The 14003-nt window shown below is 31.5% G+C and overlaps 1 protein-coding gene across 2 annotated transcripts; it reads left to right on the forward strand.

The window, feature by feature from the left end:
- The first annotated feature begins 8404 nt into the window (after nucleotides 1-8404).
- Nucleotides 8405-13781, forward strand: LOC8276370 (uncharacterized protein At4g26450). Of its 2 annotated transcripts, none has more exons than XM_015723299.2 (5): nucleotides 8405-8809; nucleotides 9420-11331; nucleotides 11594-11774; nucleotides 12170-12224; nucleotides 13371-13781. In XM_015723299.2, exons 2-5 carry the CDS (start codon nucleotides 9449-9451, stop codon nucleotides 13424-13426), a joined length of 2175 nt encoding a protein of 724 aa, XP_015578785.1. In that variant the 5' UTR covers nucleotides 8405-8809; nucleotides 9420-9448; the 3' UTR covers nucleotides 13427-13781. The 2 variants fall into 2 exon arrangements, with proteins under 2 accessions (XP_015578785.1, XP_002525604.1); XM_002525558.3 differs by having other exon boundaries at nucleotides 8406-8809; nucleotides 9439-11331.
- Nucleotides 13782-14003: the final 222 nt, after the last annotated feature.

Here is a 14003-nt window from a genome sequence, read left to right on the forward strand (position 1 = left end):
TGATAAATCACAAGTTTGTAGTTGTACTTTTATAACCTAATCAGGGAATTTATTAGATCAGTGCTTTTCTAGGATTTCCTATTTATTTATATATAGCCCTTTAACTTTTTAATCTTACTATATGGACCTTCTAAATTTTTGTTCTTTTATTAAATCCTTAATTTATATATCTTTGCTTGGATTAAGAATCTTTTATATATATTTTATGAGGTTTTATATTTTTTATATTTTTATTTTTATTAAAACTATTAAATCCTTAATTAGAGAAAAATAAAAATACAATAATTTTATAAATAAAAATAAATTATAATAAAATAAAATTGGAAAGTTTAAAAACTAAGAAATATACGTTTACCTTATTTATATATTAATTTTGCAACGTGTATTTTACATGTTCATAATGTAAATTTATTTATTACACAAACTCATTAAATATTATATAATATAAACAATATTAGCTAATAAATAAATAAGGTAAAACAAAATGAAGTTAAAAATTTAGAGAGTCAATTTATTAACGATAAATTTGAAATAAATAAAATATACCATAATAGAGGTTTTGACAAACCTAGGACTAGACATTATTATCCTAGACCTACTCCTCCAGATGTCTTGTTTGAGGAAAGAGTTAGCTTTACTCAAGCAAAATATGATGGAGATTCTGTTTATGAATGGATTAGATATCATTTACCTAACAAAAGACACTTGTTGAAAAAACTTTATGATTCAAAAATTTATTCCAAGTTTGACATGAAATCTGGTTTTTGGCAAATTCAAATTAATGAAAAAGATCGTTACAAAACTGGTTTTAATATCCCTTTTGGTCATTATGAATGGAATGTCATGCCATTTGGATTAAAAAATGCACCATCTGAATTCCAGAGAATTATGAATGACATTTTTCATGATCATCAATCATTTACCATTGTTTACATTGATGATGTGTTAGTCTTTTCAAACTCATTAGCACAACATTTTTCTAATTTGCATAAGTTTTACAATATAATTAAGCAAAATGGTTTAGTAGTTTCTGCACCTAAAATGAAACTATGTCAAACAAAAATTAGATTTCTTGGACATGAAATTTTTGAAAATAATGTTTCACCTATTTCAAGAGTTTTAGAATTTACTTCCAAATTTCCTGATGAAATTAAGGACAAAAATCAACTTCAAAGATTTTTGGGATGCCTTAATTATGTATCTGATTTCTTTAAGGATATTAGAATCCTCTGTAAACCTTTGTTCAATCGTCTTAGAAAAAATCCAAAACCCTGGACCCATGAACACACTCGAGTCGTACAAATTATTAAACAGAAAATTCGTCATTTACCTTGTCTATCCATACCACATCCCAATGCCTTTCTCATAGTAGAAACAGATGCCTCTGATTTAGGTTTTGGAGGTATTCTCAAACAGAGGTTACCTGGTCAAAATACAGAGTCTTTGGTTAGATTTCACTCTGGAGCATGGAATGAAACCCAATCTAAATACTCTACTATTAAAAAGGAGCTTTTATTAATTGTTTTGTGTATTACAAAATTTGAAGACGATTTAGTTGGAAAATATTTTTTACTACGTATTGATTGTAGTGCTGCAAAAAATATTTTGAAAAAAGATGTTAAAAATTTTATTTCGAAACAAGTTTTTGCCAGATGGCAAGCACTTTTAGGAATATTTGATTTTGATATTGAGTATATTAAAGGTTCTTCAAATTCTTTTCCTGATTTTTTGACAAGAGAATTTTTGCAGGGAAATAAATCAAGCTAGTTCTTATGGGCACTCCCATTAAGAAAAATTATCTCCGGTACCGATTTTGGCTTAAAAGATCTGGACAATCTTCATTGGTATCTACCAACAGATTTGAAATACTTGACAAAACTCCTTTTACCCCACCTAAACCATCCAACTTTTTACAAGCTGTTATAAAACCGGGTTCTTCTAAAACCGAACCACCCAAATATTTCACAAAACCTCAACACCAAATTGTAACTATTCTTGAAAGCGAAATATTCAATGGGAATTTGGAAAATCCCAATTACCAACAATTATTCCAACATATTTCCCTCTGGACAATTTTTCATTCCTGAAAGTTCGTACAAATTAAAATTTTTTTACGAACTTATCCTTTTGGACACTCACTCAATAGAAATTGAACATTCCTTTGATAAAGACGTTCCTGAAAAGATCTCCTATTCAAAATGCAGAATTTTGAAAGTCCTTACCCTAACCGACTGGAATCAAAATCCTTATACTGCCAAAAAATTTTCTGTTACCTTTACACCTCCTTGTTTCAATTATTTTGATTATAAAAAAGCCTGGTATTATACTTTTTATCTTCGAAATTGGAACCATTCCTGGTTCTTTATGTTTCACAAAACCAACTCAAAAACCTTTCCCAATTGGTTTTCTGATTGGTGGACCTATTTTGGACTATGCCCAGAAATTCTACCTACTAAAATTATGGAAGGATTTACTATCTTTAAAGAAAAATTTCCCATTCTTAAACATGACAAATTGATCATTTTTTCTGAAACTTTTAACCTACCTTGGATATTTTCTTGGCAATTCAAGGTGAAACCCTATAAACCCTCTCCAAATGTAAATTCTATTGCCTGCTTAGTTCGAGAATATAGTGTCAAGTGGTGGACAAACTGCAAAGACATTCAAGCTAATAAAGAATCTGTTTTGAAACATTTTGCGGGAAAAAATCCCATGATATCTGGCACAAGCCAATCTATGGGACAATTTAACTTTTTATCGGATAAAAGTAAAATTTTAGCAAAATTATCTGGAAATACAACAAAAAAGGAATTCAAAGCAGCCTTGGAACAAACTTTGTCACAAGTCTCTGGAGATAGTGACAATGAGGACTCTGGAAGCACTAGTGGACCTAGCTTTACTACTCAAAATGAAGTTGATTGCTATGGACTCGACAATTATGACATTATTTTCGACTAAATGGACAAGGAATCTTTTCCTTTTCACAAGTGGAAGAAAATGGACAAAAGAATATGATAAGGATGAACAAAGTAATAGACAAGAATAATGGACAAAACAAGAAGACAAAATAAGATGATAAGAATGGATAAAGTGGCGGACAAGAATCTTTTCTTTTTGACAAAGTAGTTTAATTATTTATCTTTTGCAATAATGTAACGGACTCAAGCTTGTTTGAAGTCCGAATAGTGTCCTATTTCTTATTATATATAGATGTAAATTAGATGAAGGGAAGCATCACTTGAATGCTTGAACTATCTTCCCTACTATCTCTCTTTGTAAAATCTTCTTTATTCAATAAAAGTTTAAATTATTTACTTACTTCTTCTCTCTTCTCTTCCTCTATTATTAACTATTTCTCTATTATTCGATCCTGCTCCGCATTTGGTATCAGAGCCTAGATATTAAACTCGTAATATTGTTTAAGGTAGCGTTGGTCAGCCTGGTTGTCCGTTGGTCAGCCCTTCTTCCCAATTATCGGTCAAGGCAGTCCCGGTAGGTGGTCCCACTATCCTAAACATTATTTACTTGTTTATTGTCTTTGGTAATAACATCGTTGTTTCGCAGTTTTAGTAGTCGAGAAATAGTTTCTCCTTCTTCTTCTTCTACTATTTCTGATTTAAATTCTGAAGAATTTACTGTTCAAGGGTCTAATATCTCAGAAATAGAAAATCAGTTACATAATTGGTCCATCCCTAAACAAAATGTTAATAGTATTTATCGAATTGGAACTTTTGATTTTGCACAAAATTATTCTATTAAACAAACTGAACAAACTATTGCTTTAAATAAATCTCATGAAAATTTACATTTACTTTCGTCTTGCATTGTATGAATATATTAAAAGAAATTTAAATTCTTACATATAGGCATGGTTCAAATTCTTTGTTAAACCCTTATTTAGAATTGGATTGGACATACCTATTTTCCTTTGTTTAAGAGATGCAAGACATTTGAATTTTTCAAATTCACTTTTGGCTATGGCTGAATCAAATTTAGCCAATGGTCCTGTCTATTTTAATTGTTATCCAAATTTTTCAATTTCATTATTTGATTCAAATATTTTAGACACTTTAATTTTAACTGTTAAAACAAAAAATATGGATTTTGCTGAAAATTCTAGATCTATAGCTGTCATTTATAGGATCTACTATAAAGTAATGACAACAACTATAGATCCTAGAGCAAGACATTCTTTAACAAGAAATGAAACGATTTTATTTGAAGCTAATCCTTTACATTCTAAAATACAAGTCCCCAAAAGACTAAAATGGAATGAGTTGTCGCAAGCTAGAACTTGGGATTTACAAGAAATTAATAAGCCTCAATATATAGAAAATAATTCTAGAGTTTCACAAATTCTAGAACAATCAAATGGTTCTGTTCAAATAAGTTTTTCACCTACTTTTGTACCTTCATCTAGATTGTCTACTTTTAAAAATTCTAGACCTTCCACACACACAACACGTTTTCCAAATTCTGATACAAATTTACAAGGAGTTGATTTTGAAAATAGGATTCCTCAACCTTTTTACACTGATTCTGTTAATATAGAACAAGATAAAAATTCTGATGAACCTGTTCTGTCTCCTTCTAGATCAACTATGGAAAATTTTTCAACTTTAAATATGATTTTTACACCTTTAGAAATAAATAAACCTTTTTTACGATCTGATTATTACCATATAAGAAATCGTGAAAAAGTTTTATGGTTTCAAAATCAGTATTTGTAGAAGATGAATCACTCAAAATATTTAAATCATTTTCTTCAAAATCACTTAAATCAGAATTTTCAGGATCTGTATCAGATAGTAAAAGATTAAGCATTTGATCTTTAAGTTTATCAGAAATGTCTAAATTATTGATTTTTCTTTCATCCTACATTGGGATTTAAAATGACCAACGCGACCACATTTGTAACAGACAGGAGGACCTTTCTTTTTATTATTTTTATTTTTATTTTTATTTTGAGAAATATTTTTGGATGAAAACGTTTTTTGAAAATTCGGAGTATTTTTTCTATAATTTTTATTAGAAGATTTTCTTTTCAAATATTTTTTAGTTTTTGAAGAAGGGGCTTGAATACGTTCATAGCCATATTGAAAACAGAAATCTCCTAACTCTTTTTTAGATTGTGAAAATTCATTTTTAATTTTAGCTTTTAATTTCAAATCAGTACACAAAGCTAAGCCTTCATTATTAATAAAATTAATAATTTCTCCATAGGTTAAAGTATCATAAGGAATAGTATTTCCATAAAAATCTCTAATCCTTGTTCTAACCTTTTCAGCGAATAATTTAGGTAAACCAGCAATAAATCTTTCTTTCCAAAAACTATGGTTACAATCAGTTCTAGAGAAAACTTTTGTTAAAAAGACATCTTTGTACCAACGAAAATCTTGAAGTTTAGGGCAAGTTAAATTTGAAAGAATTTCAGAAGATCGAATTTGATATTGATTAGGTTCACCAACAAAACATTTTGTAATAGCAAAAGTAAAGTTGCTGACAAGATCTTCTTCTTGATTTGAATAGATGTTTGATTTTCAGTTTTTATAACTATTTTTCTAGCATTTAAAATCCTTGATTTATCTTCTAGCGGTGTAATTATCCCACCATCCTTTTAATTGACCGGTGAAGCCGGGATATTAACATCCGAGCTATTTTTTTATCAAGATATTATTTACAGATCCGGCTCAGACAAAGCATGTGCCATGGTCATTTCTTGTAACATATTTAAAATCCGATATTCGATGACCATCTAAGTTCCATTCATAAATGAATCTCCATCATATTTTGCTTGAGTAAAGCTAACTCTTTCCTCAAACAAGACATCTGGAGGAGTAGGTCTAGGATAATAATGTCTAGTCCTAGGTTTGTCAAAACCTCTATTATGGTATATTTTATTTATTTCAAATTTATCGTTAATAAATTAACTCTCTAAATTTTTAACTTCATTTTGTTCAGGATTATCAGAATTAAGTACACTAACAGAAGGTTTATCTTTCAAGGATAGACTAGCTAATTTTAAATTTATTTGGTTCAAGATATCATCTTTATTATTTAATTTAATTAATTGTTGTTCAGGAATCTCATGGGGTTGAAAAATAGGTTTCATAAGTATACCACCTGGCCTAGGTGCCTGATTATTTAGGCTACATGTCTCTATTCTATCAAGTTACACTATTCGGACTTCAAACAAGCTTGAGTCCGTTACATTATTACAAAAGATAAATAATTAAACTACTTTGTCAAAAAGAAAAGATTCTTGTCCGCCACTTTGTCCATTCTTATCATCTTATTTTGTCTTCTTGTTTTGTCCATTATTCTTGTCTATTACTTTGTTCATCCTTATCATCTTTTTTTGTCCATTTTCTTCCACTTGTGAAAAGGAAAAGATTCCTTGTCCATTTAGTCGAAAATAATGTCATAATTGTCGAGTCCATAGCAATCATCTTCATTTTGAGGAGTAAAGCTAGGTCCACTAGTGCTTCCAGAGTCCTCATTGTCACTATCTCCAGAGACTTGTGACAAAGCTTGTTCCAAGGCTGCTTTGAATTCCTTTTTTGTTGTATTTCCAGATAATTTTGCTAAAATTTTACTTTTATCCGATAAAAAGTTAAATTGTCCCATAGATTGGCTTGTGCCAGATATCATGGGATTTTTTCCCGCAAAATGTTTCAAAACAGTTTCTTTATTAGCTTGAATGTCTTTGCAGTTTGTCCACCACTTGACACTATATTCTCGAACTAAGCAGGCAATAGAATTTACATTTGGAGAGGGTTTATAGGGTTTCACCTTGAATTGCCAAGAAAATATCCAAGGTAGGTTAAAAGTTTCAGAAAAAATGATCAATTTGTCATGTTTAAGAATGGGAAATTTTTCTTTAAAGATAGTAAATCCTTCCATAATTTTAGTAGGTAGAATTTCTGGGCATAGTCCAAAATAGGTCCACCAATCAGAAAACCAATTGGGAAAGGTTTTTGAGTTGGTTTTGTGACAAGTCTAGGTAGACTTTATTTAAAGGTTTATAATGACAAGTCTAGGTATATCATCATGAAATTATAGTTACCATTTTATATTTACCTTTTCTCACGAATATCTCTTTTATTAATTTTGCAACGTGTATTTTACATGTTCATAATGTAAATTTATTTATTACACAAACTCATTAAATATTATATAATATAAACAATATTAGCTAATAAATAAAAAATTAAAGATATAATCATTATAATTTTAAAATTAATAAAAGATTATTGATAATAATAAGAATAATTTTTATTTATTTATTATTTTATTAAATAATAATCTATCAATTAAATAAAAAATTTGATTTGACTTTTTTGAATTATAAATATTTATAATTAAATAATAACAACAACTATGTAACATACAAGTAAACGACTAATTGAACAATGATTCTTTACATAAAAAGTATCATATTTTTTATTTAATTTATTTCTTAATTAAAAAATAATTTCAACTTAAGAAATATAATAAAATATATTTTAATCAAATAAATAAAATTGATATATTGGTTAAAATTTTATTAAAATAATCTCAGCTCATAAAATTAATTAACAAAAATTAATATAGACTTATTACTAAACTTATTTATCCTCTAATTGTATTATATAAATAAATGTTTATATAAAATAAGAATATAAATAATTAAATATAAATCTTCATTATGCAATACCAATAACAAATATTCACATAGGTGATATAAGAAATTGAATAATTTCATACTAAATCATAATTATGGTATATAATAGTTTTATGAAAGTACTTAGTGGATAGATTTGTCTTTTAATTAATTAGTTAACCTTATAATATAGTTTTATATTATTATTTTCAGATGTAAATAACTAAAATAATACATGAATGTGGAAATTTATTTAATATTAATAAGGTTAAGCTGCAATTCACCTTACATATTTTAATTGATTGGATTATTTTTTTATTTTGAAGGAAATTTGATTAAATTACTAAATTTAAATATTAGAATATGTGATTTAATTAGTTTTTAAGAGTTTAATTTTATTTATTCAAAATTTATAATATGTTACTATTTTTTTATTTTGAAGGAAAATTGATTAAATTACTAAATCCAAATATTAGAAGATGTGATTTAATTAGTTTTTAAGAGTTTAATTTTATTTATTTAAAATTTATAATATGTTACTATTTTTTTATTTTGAAGAAAAATTGATTAATTACTAAATTCAAATATTAGAAAATGTGATTTAATTAGTTTTTAAGAGTTTAATGTTATTTATTCAAAATTTATAATATGTTAATATTTTTCAATATGCATGAAAAATCTTTATATCATTTTTCTGAATAAAAAGAAAAAACAAATTTCAAAATTTCAATTGTAAAAGAATATAATACCAAATTTTCTTTTGAGAAATGGAAAGAAAAATGGAAAAGAAAAGAAAAGAAAAGAAAGAAAATGAGTGAGACATTTTCTGCCTAACTAAACAAAGCCAACCCCTTTCCTCACCGTCTCCTCCACTCAGCAGCTGAAGAAAACCCCAATTTCATCTCTTGCTACCGTCACATCGTTCGATCTCCACGCCATTTCATTCCATTCTCAGCTCCTCTGCTCCAGATCGCGATCCACGGCAGACAACTCGCCGCCGTTTCACGGGTTGAGTCACAGGTCAACCTGTTCAGTTCATCGCCGGGCATGTTCAAATCGCTGCTTAATATAGAAACCCTAGCTTCGGTTGTTGTTCCGTCTATAAACCTCCTGAAGGCAGGAGCTTTCTTTCCTTTTTCCGTACAATCATAATAGTTTTCTCTGTAGGTAAGCCCACTGAATTCTTCTTCTTTTCTCTTAAAAAAAAAATTAATGAATTTATTATATTTTGTGAATGAAAGGTATTTGGAAGACAATAACATTAGTTGTTTAGTTAGAGGATTTTGTAATTTTTTGTCTATGTTTCTGTTTCTGGTTCTGGATGCTTGGTAGCTATTAGCACCTGCTGCCTTTTGTGTGCTGTTCCTGGCTTACAATTGATTGCTCGTTTTGCTTATGCCTTCTTTTGAATGAAGTATGTGTAATTGGATTCATGCAAAATCATGTCGCATTTAGTTGAAAGATTAAAGAATTGGATTCTAAAAATTATGAGCTTTCCTAACATGAGAACAAACTAATTTATGTGCAATTGAATTGAATTCTTGCATTTTTAGACTTTCCTCACTCTTATGCATAACTGGGAATAAATAATGTCTAAGAATGTTATTTAATTGAACTTTTTGCAAACCATGTTACTTTTAGCATGATTTTATTTCTGTCAAAATGCATTTTTTTTTCCTTTTTAAGTTGAAACTTGAAAGAATTGCATAAGACCAACTATGAGCTATCCAGTCATGATAATTTGACTAAGCAAAGTTCTACTGAATTGACTTATTAGTGGTCTTTTGAACAACCAGCAACTGAAAGATGCATGCTAGGCATCGAAGTCCTGGAAATGGGTACAGGTCTAATTCAATGGGGATGGGTTTTGGTGCCTCAAGGATATCCCCAGATAATTCTGCTAGAGGACGCGGCTTTTACAATTCTGAATACAGAAGTTTCAATAATCGTGGATTTGGTCGTGCCATGGGCCAGCCAAAATCATTTCAACCGCCACCTCAGCCACCACCACGTAAAGGTGACATTTTGATGGAGGCTGGTAGACTTGCGGCTGAGTATTTAGTTTCCAAGGGATTGTTACCTCAGAGTGCACTTTCTGCCTCTGGTAAATGGCAGAATGGTAATTCAAAGAAGCAAGTTGGTGATGACTATCTACAAGAGGAACTTAATCAGGATGGTCGAACATCTGCACATTCCCGCCTAGGAAGTGGTGCTTCTGATTCAGGAATAGGGAAGAGAAGGTATTCTGATGACTTTAATTTGAGGAATCATGTGAAAGGAAGGAGGAGAGGAGAGTACTATAATCGGAGTTATAACTCAGAGTGGGGTGGCAGAGAATATGGGAGGAGTGGGTCGTGGTTAGATAGAAATAGAGTGTCTCCTGATATGGAGGGAGAGGGTGATACTATCTCTGGACATTATGATGAGCAGCAAGCTGGTGAAGATGTTAGCGAGGGGTTGCAGAAGTCTGGTCTGAGTGGGTCAGTGCCAGACAATGAAGAAGCAGCTGATATGGAATCGTTTGCAGAGTATACCAATTCCGATGAAATGGGTTCTAAGGCAAGCTCATTGCATACTGGGAAAGATGAGGCTGTTGGGGAACCTGGCCAGGTATCTGATGATTTAACAAACTTGAATTCAGGGAGTGAGGAGATGAAGGACAATAACTTTAAACATGAAACTGAGAAACAGATTGCTCCTGAGGACTTAGCTACCCAGCAATGCTCAGTGGAAGGTGATATTTTGGACAAGCATGAATCTGATTTACTAACATTCTGCAACTTTGCCAAGGTCCCAACCAAAATACGATCTGCACTGACATACAAGGTGCCCAAGGTTGACCAAGTTCCTAATGCTGAGGAGAGAAATGTGTCTGATGGCGCTCAGAAAGGATCTGAAATCACTGTTCAAGATGGCACTCTTGATTTCGCCACAGCTGATCAACTACCTAATACAAATGATTTGAAAAGCGCTGATCCTGAAATATCTATATCTGTTCAGTCTGCAGAGGATGTGGGAGAATCAGGCCACGCATATGGTGCTGGGCAGGTTAAATGCCTGAGGTCTCAATCCTTTCCAGATAGAGCTTTCATGCATGACGGTGAACAACAATCAAGCCAAGGGGTGCTAGGTTTTGGAAGGTCGATCTCAGTCAAAGAGAGAGGTGAGAAACGAGTTGCAGAAGACGGTGATATGAATGAAGCAACCAAGAAACCAAGAGAATGGTTTGCATCCTTTAATACAGCCAACAAGCATCTTCATCTTTCCAGTCCAAGTCAAAACCAAGATAGTTCACAAGAGAAAGCTTCTCCAATCCAGAAGGTGACTGTGGCTGTCACTCAACACAGCTTGGTTAACAGTCATCAGTTTCCAAAGACTGTTGGTGAACCATGCAATGAGTATGCTCAAGAGAAGCAACTTTTTCCAAATTCATTTAAGATCTGTGACCTTAATCTAATGGAAGCTTCTGATTTGAATGATAGTCACTCTAATGATCCAGTTCTAATACATCCATCTATTACAGTAAGCAAAAAGGAAGCAGCACAGGTTGATATTGATTTGTCAATAAGTAATTGTAACCTGACTGATGGATATCCTAGATATGCTAATAATGGGAAAAATATTGAAGTCATTGATTTGGAGAATGATTCAACCCCTGAAGTAAAGGCTTTTGACCTTTCACAGAGAAAGTATGTTCCTCTTATCATTTTGCTTTCTCTTAATTCTATATGCTTGTAACTTCTCAAATAAGAAAAATTGAAAAACATTATCTAAATAGTTTGGAAGCTTAGTTCTTTATTCTCTTCATTAACCATATTATTACAATACATGGACGATAGTAGTATAGGCGCTCCAGTATCATGTCTAGTTTGTCAGTATGCTATTTGCAATTATTAGTTTCTATGATCTTTTTCATATCTCTTCTTGGTCTCAAGTGTATCTATTATTCAGGGAAACAGCTTTTACTGGCCCTGAAGGCTTTCCCAGTCGTGCACAAAGTGTTGGAGATATTGCTGATGTTCATGATAACTATGATGGTCTCATTTCGGAGTTCCTTACAACATTTTCAAACACTTCAGTAACAGAGGATATTAGCCCTCTGCAAAGTGAGATGGGTCTTCATAATGGAGAGGTACCATAGAAATAGGTGTATCCATGATACATGAATTTCCATATTCTTACCAAATTTAATGAGGTTTAATTTGATTCTTCTTAAATGAATATTGAAAGTTGATAGGATGGTGGTTTTACCATTTCTTTCATAGATATGATGAGAATATGAACCTCATACTTGAACAATTTACTAATTGTTCACATCTTATATGCACTCAATGCTTAAAAGTGTTTCACTGTTCATGCATGTAAAAAATTTCTTTAAATGGTACTCCTGTGCATTCTAGAATTTAAGACAATTCATATATGTGCCACACCTTTTCCCTATATTCACTTTTTGCTGGTTGCTGATACAGTCAGGAAGTGTTTTCTTTATATAGTTCATGCCTAACTTCATTATCCTGGTGATTTCAGGGGACTCTTGGTGATGATGACTCCATCTACATGTCTCTGGGAGAAATACCATTAAGTATGTGAGATATTTAATTTCATGGTTTTATTATTATTTAAATTTAGAATACATGTGGTAGACCCGTCTGATGTGCTGCTTAGATAGCATGTTAGTGGACTGTATGCACTCAATGTGATTAGGTGATTTTGTAAGTATTTATTGAACGCCATTTCCCTTTTCTTTTTTTTCTGTTTGAAAAATTTTAACACTATTTGTTCAATAAAATGTGCACTCAGATCCATGATGATTATTTGGTTCTGGTTACTACAATTTCATTTGAATCTTGGAAGAGAAAGAAAGAAGGAAACTCTTCCTAAACATTGTTAGCCTTTTTGAGTCCTTTCGTTTGTTCTTCCCTGACATCCTAATGAAAGTTCCAAGGATTTCTTGAATGTTTATTTTGTGGTGGGCGGGGGCAGGGGGGAGGGAGAGGTAAACTTGGAGACTATTACAGATAACTTCTTTTCCTCCATTGCCAGGGTACTTGGTACCCACATAACATGTGTGCCCAAATATCTCATATTGATATAACACCATTTTATTGATAATCATACATAAGTTTACAACATTCTTATCTAGCAGAAGATCGTGCTTTGTGGTTTAACAAGTTGTTTGTCTCTACTTAATATTCTCTAAAATAAATGTTTGGATATGCAGCCATGACAGTGCGATGAGTTGTTTATATCTTTATCCTGCTTTGTTGAGATTTCATTAGAGAGGTTTATTCAGACAGGAGAGCCTATGTTTCATATAAGCATTCTACTTCTCTCCCCTTTCTTGATGTGAAGTCTTTATTTGTATGTTAAGAAATTTGTAATTACCATATCACTGGAGTTGCAGAAATAAGGTAAATTATATTGAAACGAGCCATAGGTTGGATGGCTGGTGCTGCTACCCTTAAATTGATTCACTGCTTAGCTCTATGACTGCTGAACCTTTGTGGTTATTTGTATATCATGCAAAATATCCTCTTAGGCGTGAAGCATAGGTTTTCACTTATCATCAATATAAGATAGCATAAAAAATCCAGTTAATAGCTTGCATCATGTTCCATTTTATTTGGGCCAGTGAATAGACTGTTATTGTGTGAATTTAAGCTTTGAAGCATCCTTTATGATCCTTTAGTCTTTCCTGCTTGAGTAACTCTTTACTTTTCTCTCATAGGCTTTATACCAGCTTGGGAGCAACCAACGCCACAGAAATATGGGAAGCCCTTTTGATGCAGCAATTTGTTTAATATGCTAGGAAATACCTTTTGGTATGCTTATTATTGGTCATCAACGTTCCTGATTCCCTCTGGGAATCTTCTCTTGCGGTGCAAGGCCTTGAAGGAACATCTGGGATCAACAATGAATGCACCACTTCAATTTACGAGAGAGGTATAAACTACTATGTATTTATTTAGCCCTGCAATGCTAAAAAGAAAAGAAAGTGGAGTTGTTGTAAATCTCACACCAATAATCTGTAATTTTACAAATCGAGAAGTGAATGTTTCTGTATTAGTTTTTGTCCTATATACAAGGATAATAATTCTAATTCTGAATCATTCTTATGATTAGCATGGCTAATTGTGTTTCTCCTTTTGTGGTGAACTCTTTGACATTCATATCCTGTTATTAACTGGCTGCATGATGAGATTTGATGATATGTTACTTGACTTAACATGTAGTTCCTTTTTCTTTATCTCCATCATCTTTTTTCTCATTAATGTCCAATTCTTAAAGGTGTTTAGTATGGATATTCACTTGTCTCGACACCTGCAAGTGCGGACTCTCACCTTTATCTGGTAGTATGGGA

This window comes from Ricinus communis, chromosome 1 (assembly GCF_019578655.1).
Source record: "Ricinus communis isolate WT05 ecotype wild-type chromosome 1, ASM1957865v1, whole genome shotgun sequence".
Taxonomy (NCBI): Eukaryota; Viridiplantae; Streptophyta; class Magnoliopsida; order Malpighiales; family Euphorbiaceae; genus Ricinus; species Ricinus communis.

Coding starts and splice junctions, on each gene's coding strand:
- LOC8276370 (XM_015723299.2), top strand. CDS start 9,449: ATGCATGCTAGGCATCGAAGTCCTGGAAATGGGTACAGGTCTAATTCA. Junction 11,775..12,169: donor TGGGTCTTCATAATGGAGAG/GTACCATAGAAA, acceptor TGGTGATTTCAG/GGGACTCTTGGTGATGATGA. Junction 12,225..13,370: donor TCTGGGAGAAATACCATTAA/GTATGTGAGATA, acceptor TTTCTCTCATAG/GCTTTATACCAGCTTGGGAG.